General features: G+C 42.5%; 1 protein-coding gene across 1 annotated transcript; it reads left to right on the top strand.

Annotated features, from left to right (window-relative positions):
• The first annotated feature begins 3,323 nt into the window (after positions 1-3,323).
• Positions 3,324-10,516, top strand: LOC103053453 (sperm acrosome membrane-associated protein 3-like). The gene is made up of 4 exons (XM_007430813.1): positions 3,324-3,462; positions 4,055-4,213; positions 4,777-4,855; positions 10,450-10,516. Exons 1-4 carry the CDS (start codon positions 3,324-3,326, stop codon positions 10,514-10,516), a joined length of 444 nt encoding a protein of 147 aa, XP_007430875.1.
• Positions 10,517-15,595: the final 5,079 nt, after the last annotated feature.

A 15,595-nucleotide genomic window follows, 5' to 3' on the forward strand; every position in this document is an offset into this window, starting at 1 on the left:
TTTTTGAGTAGAACTACTGACCAAATGTTAGTATGCCAGTGTAACTGATAAATTATCTAACTATTTCCAACGTTGAACAGTTAACAATTTAACTGCCCCTAGTACAAATTAATATGCTTCTTACTATTTAACTCTCTGTTCCTCCATCAAACATTAAAGAAATTAGATGACAACCTGGCATGCTGCTAAGAGAAGTGCCTTTGCTAGCATCAGCTTTAATTAAAAGAACAGCTCTGGGTTGGTCACGGGCCCTTTAGACATTCTTATAAAAACTGTGGGTTTTTAGCATTCTGTTTTTTTTTTTTAAGTATACCCACCTGTCCTCACCCAAGAGATCAAAGTATGTTGGGTTAGTGGAGAGCATTCTGAGGTGCTAGATTGATGGAAAACAGCTGTCTACCTCCCTGCCCCCGGTGTTTCCTCTAGTAAAAAGGTACATTTTTGTGGCTGGACATGCCAACCATGGCAGCCATTTTGCAAACAGACCTCACAGCAGCCATTTTGTGAGGGTCTCTGTGAAGTGGTGTCAAAGTTCCAGCCCTGATACCAGCTAAGAGATACATGCAACTTAATGAATGCTTGCTGGAAACTTCCAGTAAATTCTAATAATCCCTTGCTTTAGATTCCGATATGCTGAATTCAGTTATGTTAGATATGTCAAAGGAAGATCAGAGAGGAAGGAACATTTTAATTAATTAGAGAAAAGCAAAAGATCCACCAAATGCAGAAAACTAGGGCTAGACATGCTTTGATGGAGAGGTGGATTCTTTGTTATTTATTCATACCATACTCAAACCACAAGATATTTTTTCAAATGTAAGATATGGAAGCAAATCTCTTTTTTTAGAGAACGCTTGCCTCTACTGCACATAGAGAGGGAGCTCAGAAGTGCAGACCTGGGACCATACAACGTTCAGCAATACAGGGCTACGGGGTCACCCAATGACTTTGCAATCCTTATTGTATCCCCTGTCTCAGTGACACTGGCCTTGCCTCATCCTCAGGCCAAAGTTTAGGCAGACGCATCCTGTTCTTTTCGCACTGCAAAACACAAAGGACAGCGCAAAATGAGGGGTCATGATATCAATGGTTGTGTCTAATGCCCTAGCTGAGCATCACTAGTGAGGAAAGGCTGTCAGAGGGCGTGAATCGCAGCAGGAGGCCAGGGCAGAAGTAAGGGAACGTTCTAGAAGTCAACACGGTGCGATGTCACAGAAGCCTGGTTGGGTTCTAAAAGCACCTGTAACCTAGAATCCTCTGCCTCCAATCCCAGAGGGAATTGGAGTGCTCTTCTAACTCATTCAGTGATTGTTCAGTAAGTGGGTCTCCAGGAGGGTGGTACAAGTCCCAGGTTGGGTGTGAATTCTTGAGACAAACCCTTATCTGCTGCTCTGGGATGGCCATGTGGTTTCCTGAGATAGACAGAGGGGAAGAGGTGCATGAAGCTAGATGCCTAAATTGTAGTTTTTCTGCAAGAGAAGTAGAGCCTAGGCCTTTTGCATGTGTTTAAGGTGCTGGAATGGTAGGGGTGTGTCCCCAACTCTCTAAGAAAATTTCACTGTAGTATACTGTTTCCCAAACTTCTGAAAGGTGAGGAACATTTGGGGGAGGAATTTGTTTTCCTTTTGGGGTGAGAAATTGGAGGCAAGTTTCATCTGGCAGCACTCTGGAGTGATGGTGGCTGGGGCAGAATCGAAAGAGTGGGAGATTTTAGGCAGTTGTCTTTTTATTTGCCTTTTAATGAATTGGAGATGGTGTCACAGCTGCCAATTGGGGGGATTAATTGAGCAATACATGGCTAAGATGGGCCTGACATAGGTGCCTCTTCATTTTGTGGTCTTTAGCCTGAGTTACAGCCTGAGGGACCCCCAATAATCAGTCAGAGAGTGGCAGGGAATGAAAATAGCAGCTATCACGGAATGCTAGTGTTCACTGATAAAGTACATTGTGATATGTCTTTTCCTTATTTTTAAAACATTTTATATTTAGGGGTTTTTTTACTTGTTCAAACGCATACATGTTTGTAATTGTTCATTTTAGTATGTTTATGTTAAAGGCTACAACAGAAAAGTAATCATTGCTGTAAATGCATCAGGGCAGCAGAAACAAATGCCTATTATTCAGTAGTCAGGAAACAATATGATATAATGAACTGAAGTCGTTTTAAATAAGAAACTGCATTTGATCTCAGCCTCCCTCCCTCCCAACATAGACCTTTTTGCTCTAGGGCAGTGTTTCTCAACCTCAGCAACTTTAGGGTGTGGACTTCAGCTCCCAGAATTCCCCAGCATGCTGGCTGGGGAATTCTGGGAGCTGAGGTCCACCTAGCTTAAAGTTGCTAAGCTTGAGAAACACTGCTCTAAGTTAACAGGAACATAGAAGCAATTGTATAGAGGAACTTTGGGCAGGGAAGAAGAGAAATGTTAGTTGTGCAGATTGCAACTGAAATAATATGTTCAGCTAGCTAAAGAGGATCCCCATAAGGGCAATTAGGGCCAGTAGTGACCTGTCTGCACCGCTGGACATCAGGGCTGGAGCTAAGTTTCTTTTGAATAAATGGGACCTAGGACTAATATTGGGTAGGAAATCTGTGACCTGTAGATGTAGCTGAACTACAACTCCTAACATTCCCAACTAATATGGCCTAATGAAAGATGCCAAGAATGGCAGTTTGGCAAAATATTGGGGTGGGGGATGTCCCCAAGGGTCCTTCTCTGGTACAGGGGGGAGGGGAATAGATTTCCATCTGTGAACTGGAGAAATAAAATGCTATTCACCAAGATTTTGGGTTGCCAGAAATCTTGACCATGTTTGATGTCCTTCACATATCATGGGTGAGCAAGTAAGGGTAGAATGACAATGCTCTTTGAATTGGTCTGTAAGATCTTAGGAGTATGTAATCCTATAGAATGAGTGATTGTATGGAAAACTGCAAGTTTTCTACAGCCAATTGCACTTTCTAAAAATAAATAAATAAATAAATGAAATAAAAAGGTGGAAAGAGTCAAATTACAGCATGAACCTAGATTTTTGCTGTCTATCACATTTAAAGTATTAATTGCCAGATGATTTCCTTTGAAGGCAAGCACTGAGGCATCAGAATAAAACATGTACTTTGTGAAGTTGGCCCACAGGTGACAGTCACAGCAGTTAGGCATAAAGCAAGGGAAAGGAAAAAAAATGGTCTGGCTGCTTGAATCTCTAACCTGTGAAGGTCCATAATGCATTTTTCTTTTCCCATAGGCCATCTTGGAACCTCCTGCCTTCACTTTACCTGCCCTTCACTTGGGATCGTGTTTCTTCCACTCAATGTTTTTTTAGGGATGAAGGATCTTTTGCTTCTGTCTCTCCTTACATGCCTTTCATTTAGTGTTGGGGGAAAGATCTTTGGACGCTGTGAATTGGCCCAGGTGTTGAAGAAAGCTGGCTTGGAGGGATATCGTGGGTACAGTCTGGCTGACTGTGAGTCCTTCATCCTTTCCTCTCCATTTTCCCACCTCTAGGTGAGGGCTATCCTTGTATACAGAGCTGAACCTGTTATTTAGAAATGTCATTCTGTCTGTTAGACTGATACATTTCCACAGTTGTATGTGAGCAGAAAAAAATCACAGTCCAAACTAGTCAACCTTAATCTTCCAAAGGATAACAAACAGACTCTTATGTCACCCTTCAGATATTGGGATTCCATCAGCCCCAGCGAGCATGGGCAATGAGTAAGATGATGGAAGTCATCGTCTAAGACAGTGTTTCTCAACCTTGGCAACTTGAAGACGTGTGGGCTTCAACTCCCAGAATGGCTGGGGGAATTCTGGGAGTTGAAGTCCACCCGTCTTCAAGTTGCCAAGGTTGAGAAACACTGGTCTAAGAACAGCTGGTGACTTACTTATCCACATGAGTAGTTGAACCAAAACAAATTATAATAAGCAAAGATCTATATTCAGAGGTGCTTAATGAATTAGTATGCCTCTTCCAAGTGCCAACATCAAGTTTTTCTTACAGCAAAATTTGTGTTAACTTGGAAAGAAAGTCCCTGTGCCCTTTTTCTTCTGTACAGGGGTCTGCTTAGCCTTCTATGAGAGCCACTTTGACACAGCGGTTGTGGACCATGAAGCCGATGGCAGCACCAGTAATGGCATCTTTCAGATTAACAGCCGCATTTGGTGTGAAGATTACAAACACTATAAACCAAACATCTGCCAAATGCATTGCAGTGGTGAGCTCTAAAGTGGGTTGGCTTCAGTTCTATACTGTGACATTAAACTGTGCTGCCCTGCGGCCATGTAAGAAAAGGTCACTACAAGGCAGGATTGTGCCATCTAGCTCAGCCCTCATTTTTAATATTAAGTGTAAGAATTACCACCCAGTGGGGAATTCTGCCCTTGTTTTATGCCCAGTTATGAAGTCACTGACCTGTGTACACCTGCCAGTGGGCAGACGGAATGGCTCAAGTATGCTACGTGAAAAGACCTAATGGAATGATCTCCCATTATTAGAAGATGCTTGGATAGAAGCAACACCAGTTGATTATACAGAGAACATACAAGCAAGCTTTGCAAACACATTTCAATTGCATGCTGGCATTCTCTGGCACATAGTTGGGGAGCTGCTGTAAGGGTGAGATGTGCTGAACTTCAGACCAAGCTAGAAGGCCTGCTAAACAGTGTCCTAAGCAGGGGGTTGAGGAAGCCCACTAGGAACTCTGTAGTTCATGGGCCGCTTCTGGAGGAACAGGAGTCTACAGTTCGGCACCTTATACCGTCTTCTCTGTTATTACAGATCTGCTGACTAGTAATATCAACGATGATATCGTCTGTGCCATGCGGATTGCACAAGGACCCAGAGGCCTGGGATCCTGGTAAAGAAATCTTTTGGGGCAGGGGCAATGATCCCTCTAAGACAGGCAACCAGATGCACAAATCATGATCTCTTCTGAGCAGCAGTTGGGTTGGCCTGGGCAATCCTGGGCCAGGAGACAAAGCACACAACATGCTTCACATATATCCCCACATTATTTTTTTTTAATGAGAAGTCAATGTTTTTATTCAACTGAAAACACAGTTGTACATAAAATATACATATGCATATCAAAACAATTTAAAAAGTAACTTAAATAGGAACACTTGAATTTAATATTATTTGTGAATCCATTTCATCCCTGATTCATTATTTTTATTATTAGCATTAGCAACTGTTGGTTCTTCTCAGTTCTTGTCACTTTTCCAGAAGGACTAAACAAAGTCAAGGTCAATTTTGAATCCGTCAGCTAGATATGATTTCACATATATATTGGCATTTCTAAATGAAAAACCTCCCATTTATTATGAGACTTCGTCTTAAGATGGTACCTTAAACTGAAACCTCACTCAGCATCTGCACTGAATGCCTAAAATGGGGCACCTGCATCTAGTAATTGGAAAAGAAATGTGAACTGCACATCCTTCATGGTATAGGTCACAATATTAACCAATGTTCTCAGTGTACCCATTTTCATCTTTTCCAGTACAACAAACTTAAATTTGCTGTGCTCTGCAGTCGTTGACTTTTTCACTATATGTATTTTCACTTCTGATAAGTCTTTCTCGTCCGCAGAAATTTGATTATGAGTCTGACTCACTGATGACAAGTTCAGAATCTTTGCATGCTTACACACCAGACTCTGAGTGTCTTCATTACCAAAAATGTAACCTTGTTCTTGTAATGTTCGTATTTCAAATGCAACACACGCTTTCAGTTTGCCATCCAGATGGTTACACGCTCACTTGACAAATCACAGAACAGAATCATTATTCTGATGCTGGTTATAATTGTTTTCAGTTTGGGGCTAAAGTAAAGAGTGCTTTCAGAGTTTTTATCTTGGCCTTAGCAAACGCCAAAGCCTCAACTGGCATAATGCAGCTCCTCTGAAAAGCACAGCATATTTCGGCTAATTCAACCAAAACATTATTTTCGACTGCAGTAGAAATGTAGTGTTATGGGTTCTGCAGTACTTGGCCATTCCATTCTCAACCTCCTTTGAGAAATTTGCACTAGGGCTTTAGGAACTAACCCTTGGATTGGAAAATGTCTCATTTAATGATCTGCATGAGACTACCTCATATTCTGCAGTTGGGACCATTTCCCCAAATTGTTATTTCTTTACTGACGTCACGTTGAATATCATATATGCTATGCAAACAAGTATTTCTATATCTTTCACCAAAGACACATTTTTCCATGCATCTTTGATGCCTAGAACTGTCCAGTGAGCTATGCAAATGTTGTTCTGTGAGATGTGGAATTTCCTTCTTCAGTAACGCTGTGACACCTCTGTATTTTCCCAATATGACTGTAGCACGATGTGAGGTAAACATTACCATCTTTTGCAGATTCAATTGGTTATCAATATAGAATTGTTTAAAGAGCCAGTGTGGTGCAGTGGTTAAGGCACCAGGCTAGAAATTGGGAGACTGTGAGTCCTAGTCCTGCCTTAGGCACAAAGCCAGCTGGGTGACCTTGAGCCAGTCACTTACTCTCAGCTCTAGGAAGAAGGCAAGGGCAAACCACGTCCAAAAAACCTTGCCAAGCAAACTGCAGGGACTAGTCCAGACAGTCGCCAGGAGTCAACACTGACTCGAAGGGACAAAAAAAAAAAAAAAAAAAACTTGTTTAATCACTATGAAAATTGACTTACTATTACATGCTATCAGCTGCATCATTCCAGCAAATACAGTACTGTTTTGTAACAGTATTAGAGGAGCAAAATGTGATATATAAAATCAACATTTTACTAATTGAAATGTTGTTACTTTCATCCACAATTAATGTGTGATAAGAGGCATTCAATATCATTCATCACATTTTAGAAAACAACACGGTTTATAAATTCAAAAAATTCAAAAGCATAACTTTTACTGCCCCATCTTTTTGGAAGTGTAGTGTAATTTGCCATGTGATCATGAATATTTTGAAGAGATCACTGAAGCGTTCATGGAAATGGCAAGCTGTACATTATCAATCAATAATTTCACTTGTTCCCCTTGACTTTGTGGCTGCTCACTAAACTCTAATTTAGACTTTCTATTAGTATTTGATTCCATTACTAAATGTTTTATTCTACTGCCTGAATTCTTCAAAACTTGCACACTCCCTCCAGAAGGACTTTTTGACTGAGATGTCTCCTTAGGTACTCAGCCTTCCATGAATTCCATGACTTTCTATCAGCAAAATCACAACTAACTTTGGCTTCTGCACATCACAGTTATACCATGCCTCTATCTTCAGTGTAAGAAAATGTTTTACTTAGCTGATGTGCTACAGGCTTCCTTAGTACTTTAGTCTTAGTTTCAATTATTTAGTTATGATCATTTAAAATTTCCTGCAGTTCTAAGTTTCTTAAGATCATCGTGACACTTGTAGCAACATTGGCTTCAGCCTAGCTCGCAGGTGTGAAGCCTCCCTCCCTTTCTCTCTCCTTAATGTTCACCTTTGCTTTGACTGTCTTTCCCACTGGTTCATTCCTTCTTCAGCCTGGAGCCCAGCAGAAGATGCCCAGGCTTCAGCCTAGCTCCTGGAGGAGAAACTTCTCCCTTTCTCCCACTTTTTTCTCTCCCTTTGCTTACCCATTTGCAAAGACACACTTCCTTAGTGCATCATCTTTGACCGTGAGTGGGAGACTGATCTCAAGGGTGGGTGTGTGATGGCTGCTGTGCTGCCACACGTGTGCACCATAGACATTGGGCAGGGCATAGACATCATGATTTTTGTTCTGTTTTTTAGAAAAGCCATTGATGGCCATGGGGGTTGTTTGGGGCAGAGGGCTGAAGTCTGAACTTAAAAAAAACAAAAACAAAAACAAAATAGGAGCATACAACCTATTGGCTATTGTCTCATAGAAGATTTTTTTAACAGAGCACAGTCCTGATATCCAATCTCTGATGCTACTTCCATCTTCTGGACCAGTCTTCTCCAGCTCAGTGCCTTTCAGATAGGCCAGTCCATGTTGTCTGGATTTGGGAGTCAAAATCAAACACATCTGGAGGGTAATGGGTTGAAGAAGGCTATACTGAACATTAATTAATGAAGCTTACTTTTTTTCTGGATAGTAACCAAGGAATAAGTGAAAATACCAAAAGCATAATCCAACAGAAAGAAAATGAACTATATGTATATTTTACTAAAATAACACCATGCAGTAACTTGAAGCAGAGGACAATTTTTTTAAAAAAAGAGTCTGAAAATATCAAAATGAAAATCCCTTGTTAACTGAATATGCTTCTGAATAACAGCCTTGGAATTTCATGCTAATGAAAACAGAACACAATAATTGCTTAAAATCACTGGATTTTTTTTTCCTGCAGTTTTTTCAAAGTTATCTCAGCAATCTAAATTAATCTTCCATCCATTTGATTAAATAAATGTATTAACAGTCTTACTAGTTCTCGGTACTGGTAACAGTACTAAACACTTTAGCTAGAAAACATCTATAATCTATAAATTGCTTACCTGTAGGGTTATCATCTGTATGAGAGAGAGAGAGAATAGAATTTTCCCTGTCTCTTGGCTGCCATCTAGTGGTTGTATGGATTTTTTGCAGGCTAGATATGGCAGCCCCCTCTACTATTGTTTTAAGAGCTCCAACCCAGTAGTTGATGAACAGAATGTCCTATGCGCCCTATCTGCAAGATTCAAGCAATGTAATTTGATGCAACAGTTTCACCTTTCATATCAATTGCAAAAATGCTGCAGGTGACATATGATGGACATGATCTTCTCCTATTCTATTTGAAAAGCTTCTTCCTTTGGGGATTTACTGAATGTTAATTAATTAGTAATCACATGACTATATCAGTATCCATACAGTTGGCTTTCATATGTGCTGCCATCTAGTGGCTATTTTGAAAGTGTGTAGCATTCACACTTCCAACACCTTGATAACGCTTTGGATGTTGTTAATTACTTATTATCCCATGGGTTATTTATCCATTTTATTTTATTCCTCCAAAGAGACTGGAATAGTAAGCATGATTCCCCTCTTGTTGTATCTTCCCAACTACCATAACCACCCTATGAGATATACGAAATGGAGCTATGAATACCAGGCACGTTACATAGCAAAGTAGGAATTCAAAGCGTGGACTAGCCCTATGTTGGAGCATTTAACTGACACAATTACAACCACACACAGCAAGGAAATAGGGCACTACTGACTCGCCCCCATCATATTTCACTGGGCATGGAAAGATGTCTGCCAAGGAGTTTCTTTTCCCTAACAAAACCTCTCTTCCACTGTGTGGAGTTCCAGGCAATTTGGGTGCACATTATAAGAATTTCCTCAATGTGTGGGGCAGGGCAATAGTGACATGAATGTTGGCAGAGATGAGCAATTCCCTCTGAATTGTGAATGGAATACTCAAAAGGAAGTTGGTTGACAATCCAGAGCAACATTGTCACTCTGTTCCACACACTGATCATTCCACCCATCCTTCTTCCAATCCCTGAAGCTCATCTGCGAAAGAAAACTCGTATCTAGAATCCCGGTGTTGCATTTCTCAAGTTAAAATATATTGGTAGCAGTATATTAGATCACAGTCCAATTATTATGTTCTGGTATATTGTTCCCTGTTTGTAGTAGTATTCCACGCCATTTGGATTTCTCACCTCAAACACCAATGTGATTGAGGTTAGTTCTGGTAACTAAATGGGTCCTTTCATCTAACCTGTCAGAAGAGTTTTATTTCTGGGGCAGACAATCTCAGCATTTCTAGCTTGACATTTCCATTATACATTCCCAAGCTAATCACATTCTCACAATCAGTATACAGGTAGTCCTCGTTTAGTAACTGGCTGGTTTAGTGACTGTTCAGTTACAACAGTGATGAAAAAGTAACTTTGCAACCAATCCTTGCATTTATTTGCAGGTCTGTAAAGCAAAGGTAAGCTGAAGTAAGATCATAAGCACAGTCGCGGTTTCACTTAGCAACTGCTTCACCGGTCCCAATTGTGGTCACTAAATGAGTACTACCTGTAATGGTTAACATTAGTCTTCCTTCCAGCAAAACTGCTTGTTTCTCACCATGGGAATCCAGGCATCTGTAAGCAAGTTGCTGGCGAATGGAAGATTCACTGCTTCCTTGTTCTTCCCAGTGTTCCTGCTAGATTGAGGGGGTATCTGGGATGAGAGAGTGCTATATATATGGCATGTGTGACTGCATGCATAAGCGTGAACACATGTGCAGTTCCTGATACCTGGCCCAGCAATAATTGTGAAGCTGCAGATTGAAAGACTTGCCCACCTTGCACTTCTTGGGTTGAGCAACTAAGTATTCTCCAAGAAGCCATTTGTTTAGCTCTGCTACTGCACTGTTCTTGTTTTTAGAGATTATACAAAGGTAACTGTACTCTTTCCATGTGTATTATTTACTTAGGTTGAATTTGCTAATAAGATTCTCCTCTCCCCTCCTTCACTGTCAGGATGGGTTGGAGAGAAAATTGTGAAGGTCTAAAATTGTCTGTCTGGTTGAAAGGATGCAATCTATGAGACAGAGAGACTAAGGGGAAAAAAAGAAGGTACTGAAGGCCATGAAAATGCTTTAAGAGCCCTGGGACTGTTGCCTTCCTGAAGCCAAGCCACCCTACTTGGATACATTTTTTAAAAAACTCTGGACTGTCCCTTACAAGAAGAGTGATTGTCGCTTGGACTGAGAAACAGATCTTGTGTAAAAAAAGCTTATTCAAACAACATGATTGAAATGACATCTATTAAAAACTCATGTAAATTTGGGCTGAGATTTGTAATGTTCCAGTTTTCAAACTATGAAAATCACCAAACTTAATGACTAGCCTTCTCCCAAAAAAGTGCATTATAAATTTCTAGAGGGGTAGCCATGGTTATCTCTTGCAAGAAATTAAAGGTGGCAAGAGATATCAGAATGGGCCAGTGGTGAACGGGAGGTGAGCGTACGCCCTGGAAGCCCAAGCTATGTGTAGGGAGTTCCATGCATGAACATGTATAATCCCATCATGAAGCAAGTCAGTATAGTGTTGCAAGTAGAGGTTTGAAGCAATTATGATCGATCCAGGTCAGAATTTTGCTTTCAAGGCCTTCATCAATTAGCATTCATAAATTGTCTCTAAACTGTTTAGTATTGTGGTTCTAATGGCCGGTGTTAAATCACCTCCAATTAATTTGCCTAATCCCTGTACAAGATTATCTAAGGCAGTGATTCATCTCCACAAATGGCAAATCCGAAGCCCACCATATGTATCCCATTTAATTTGATGTCACCCAATATTGGGATTGTTGGAACCGCAGCAGTTTCTTGTAAAGGTTATTGCTCAGGATGGATTTGTTATCTCAGCCTTTTGCAACTTAGATCTTTTGCAATTTAGATCTAGATCTTACTAGATCTTTTGGAATTAAATCCTCTTATCATAAATTGTGTTGGCTAGGAGTTATAAGTTGCCAAAGATGGTTAAACCCAGTATGCCATTTTGCCCCACAATATTTCTCACTCCTGAAATTTATCCAGATTATGCTTCATATAACCTTGCATGTGCAGTGTGAAGGTTTTCCTTTGAATCTTAAACTCAGTACAAAGACCTTGTCAGTATTGAGCTAGCTAGTCCACTCTTCCCTAATCTGCAGACCTCTACAGGTCTCCCCAGGGAACATGGCCTGGGGAGTTATAATGCATACCTAGAGTTTTGAGATTATAAAGCCAATACAGTACTGCTATTCAATGATTTGCAGTTTGACTTTTTAAAAAGTCCCACCCTAGCCTACTGCCTTGGGATTTCCAGATAATCCCTCAATTTGAATCCCAAGCAGGCAGGGGTTGCTTAATGGGCTAAGACTTATTGGAAAAAACTGACTCACTGTATTGCCAGATTATAAAGCAGTTGGAAGATGGGTAACCAACCAAGAGAACCCCCCCCCCCAAGAGTCCAGTTGAAAGAGCCCCCCCAGCTCCAACCAGAGGTACCAAAGAAAAGCTTAAAAAGTCCCTGGAAGCTGAAAAAAGAAAAAAGCAAGCTAGGTGGACTTACGCTGCATTTCAAAGTGAATGCCCCAAATTGCCTGGATTTACTTGCTCCTTGCCCAAAAGGATTACACAAAACATGACATATCCATCTTGATCCTACAAGTATAGCCCAGATGGAAAAATTGGTAGGAACCTCTTCCTGCCAGAATTGGGTAGTGGCACCTTAGAAAGCTAATTATGGAATGCGCTTTTGTAAATTAAAATTTGATACAGGGCAAAATCATAAGGCCATGTTGCCATTATCAAATGAAATCTCTGAGTGCATCCCTAGTGCATTTAAATTGAAGGCAAGAAGCATATTAAGGAGTCTTAAAAACAAATAAGGATCCTTCACTGTTCCCCTTGCTACAGTGATGAGCAACCTTGCTTTCCAAAATCATACAAGAAACACATTGCAATATATCATTTTATTTATAGCTTGCAACAGTACTAATATTGAAAGTTTTGACTCCAGATTTAAGTTACATTTTTACCATTTTACATGCAATTCAAGCCAATATACTATTGATAATCTGCTGCTCAGTCAGAAGCTAACATACATATACAGGTTTGGTTGAAAAAGTATTCTTTAAAAGTCCATATATAAAAATGTGCAAAAAGGGAGGTTTTACTGGAGTTGAGATCTTGCCCATAAAACACTTGGAAAGCCTGGCTGGGAGCTACCCAAACAGTGTAGCACTTACCCTAAGTGGCTGAACAGGAAAGTGCTAAAGTTTGAGCAGTGCCCACCTAGGAAGGTTGTGCAGCAAAATATGCCCAAAATGGATGTCTGAGCCTCCCAGAAACACTTCATCACGGAGCACTTAGGAGCACACGTTATGACACAGAAGAACTCCTGGTGAAGTTGCCTCCAGGAACTGTGGACACTGGAAAAAAATTTAAGCATAGTCCAATTTAGAGGGAACCTGAACCAGAGCCTCACCCAAACAATGAAGCACTTTCCAGATTAGAAAAAAAGAAAAGTGCCCATGTCTGGGCAAGGCTCAGTCAGTGAGAGATGGAAGCTCCACTGGATCATTTAGACTCTTGTAGGGTAGACTCTTGGCCGGGAGTTCTGCAGACAGAAAAATGGAGGAAAGGACTATTAGAGCGTAACGCAGATTTAAATACACCTCCTCTTCTCCCGTCCCTTTTAGAGTTAAGGGAAGCAAGGCAAGAAAACACAGGCTTTTCTACACAGCTCCCTCAACAACTCAAAACCACTCTTCCTACAATGTGTAAAAAAGTTAGGAGGCTCAAAGACTTGTTGCTCCGCCAGGCCCAAATCCCACACAAACAATATAGCACTTAATTGAATTTATTACTACAAGAAAGTGCCACTGTCTGCGTGGGCTTCAGGAGGCCGCTTTTGGTCAAGATTTTCTGGACTTGGAAAATGGCAACCTCTATATTCACCTCCTGAAAGGAAGAAGTCTGCGAAACTACCTACTAAATAAAGCGAGGATTCAAAACGATACTGGGCGCGGCGCTTCCCCACAGGCCTCCTGTTTGGGAGTTGAGATTCCGTGCAAACAGCCGGTCCGTGGTTGAGCTCACCGCTCGGCCCAGGTTAGTTTGTTGGGCCAATGGCGGCACGGCGGCAGAAAGTCTCAGGATGCCCCAAACAAACACGGTCCTACCATCGACTCAAAAGGAGCGCCTACACGGGACGGTCTAAGACGAAACACGTGCGCATCCGCCGCCGGTAAATATGGATGCGGATAAGTACGCGCGACTTGGCCCTCTTAAAAAAAGTTGCGTAAGGCCGCCGTTTGCTACCACTTGGGGCGCTACACCGAAACGGGCCGCGCTACCTAGTGCCTGTATGGTTAATGGACGGCGGACGGCTCAGGGTACCTGGTTAGATAAGGGGAAAGTTTAAAGTTTTAACTCATCGTCGGAAAGGCCCTTTCCTGCACTATGGCGAAGACCGGTCTCTCACACACGCACCGGCCCGCAGTGGAGACAATCTGACCAAGACGTCGCCAATACAAGGAAGCACTTTCTCAGGTTCTTAAGATTACAAGGCAGTGCCACTATATTGGTGGCGTCGAGGCAGCGGAAAGCAGCGTCTCAAATGCGCAGGACCGCGCCGCGCCCTCCTCCGCCTGGAATGCCTCTAGGGTTCCTTTAGTTGCAGATCCGCAGGTTCCCCTTGATGCCCGGCCGCCGCCCCCCAAAAAACCCTCCCGCCCCTGTAGCACCGATCCAAGACACTTCCCCCGCCCCACAAAGACCTCGAAGCTCATCTTTGACCATTCCAGCCACGTGGTCCCCAACCCAACTCCAGAGGGGCTCCTTCACAGCTTTCCCCTTTCCCAGATCCCCCCTCCCCCAATGGCCCGCGTATCACCTTCGCATCCCTCCTGCCGTCGAGAAACCCACCATTTGGAGCAATCGGGCGTCTGCCGTTTTGTCTTGTCAACATCCAAGCGCGGGCGGCAGCTACGTTGACGGGGTCTTGAGGATGAGTTGTCGGGGCTGGAAAGAGAAAAAGTAAGTGTCATCTCCATGGGCCCGACTCTCCTCCCACTCACCAAAAAACTCTACAGGGTACCAATTTCCGCTTCCAGCTCGCCTCCCCTCCACCCGGTCCCATAAATAGTTTTGGAAGGTCAAAAGATAGGTAACCTGGAAGGTCTCACGTGCTTTGGGAGATCAGAGATAACAAGCCTAGCAGCTCTGTCGGGCTGCCCCTGCAAATCTCCCACCCCTCCCGCCCCACCGCCAGAACTCTTTTAAGAATCCCAGGAATTTAAATCTCCCGCGTGCCCCCCCAGATCCAGCCTACCCTTTCCAATTGGAAGAGTCTTCCAAGGCAGCGCCCCCCAGAGCCCGCTTCTCCGCTCACGCTTAACAGCCGCCGCAACCCTAACAGTGATCTCTCTCCTCTGGGATCCTGTGCTGTCCACCCAGTGCGCTGCGCTTTATAAAGCCTGGGACTTCTGGGGTGCCATTGGCTCATAACTTCCCTCCATTGGCTTTCCTCCTCCAATCAAGTTCAAGAGCTGTGATCCCTTCCCCACCCACATTTTCCCCTCCCCTGACCAAGCCCTTGCCTGATCAAGGAGTGGATTAGGGGAAGGAGGTAAAACAATCAAAGAGTTGATGGAGGGCAGATAGCTCAATCCATTGCTAGAGACAATGGGTCAAGCCGGCCCCCACCCCATCCAGGAAGGTGGATGATACAGGAAGCCTCAGGCATTAATATGCCCGCCCATTCCATTCCAATGGGCCAGTCTTTCTTTAGCCTGGTGGTTGAGGAATGCTTTTGTTTTACAAATGTTTAGGTGATCATGCCAAATCTCATGATTTTGTAGCACTTGAAAAGGCCAGGCAAAAGTATTGGGGCAAAGTTAAGGGGGGAGGGCAAGAGCAGGACTCAACCTTTGGGGCTCATTCATGACCCTTAAGACATTTTAACCTTCTAGGGCCAAAACGGTTGTCCCTCCCCAGCTACTCATGCCTATTTTGGCAATGTAGGGATATATTCTTCCCAGACTGGCTTTACAAATACCTCATAAAAAACAATTTGAAAAGACCAAGAATATAGAAATTTAGCTCAAATAATAACACTGTATGTATTAACATGCTCA

Source organism: Python bivittatus, unplaced genomic scaffold, assembly GCF_059951505.1.
Source record: "Python bivittatus isolate LINGU-HERP-01145 unplaced genomic scaffold, Pbiv_v1 ctg000220_np1212, whole genome shotgun sequence".
NCBI classification, from domain to species: Eukaryota; Metazoa; Chordata; class Lepidosauria; order Squamata; family Pythonidae; genus Python; species Python bivittatus.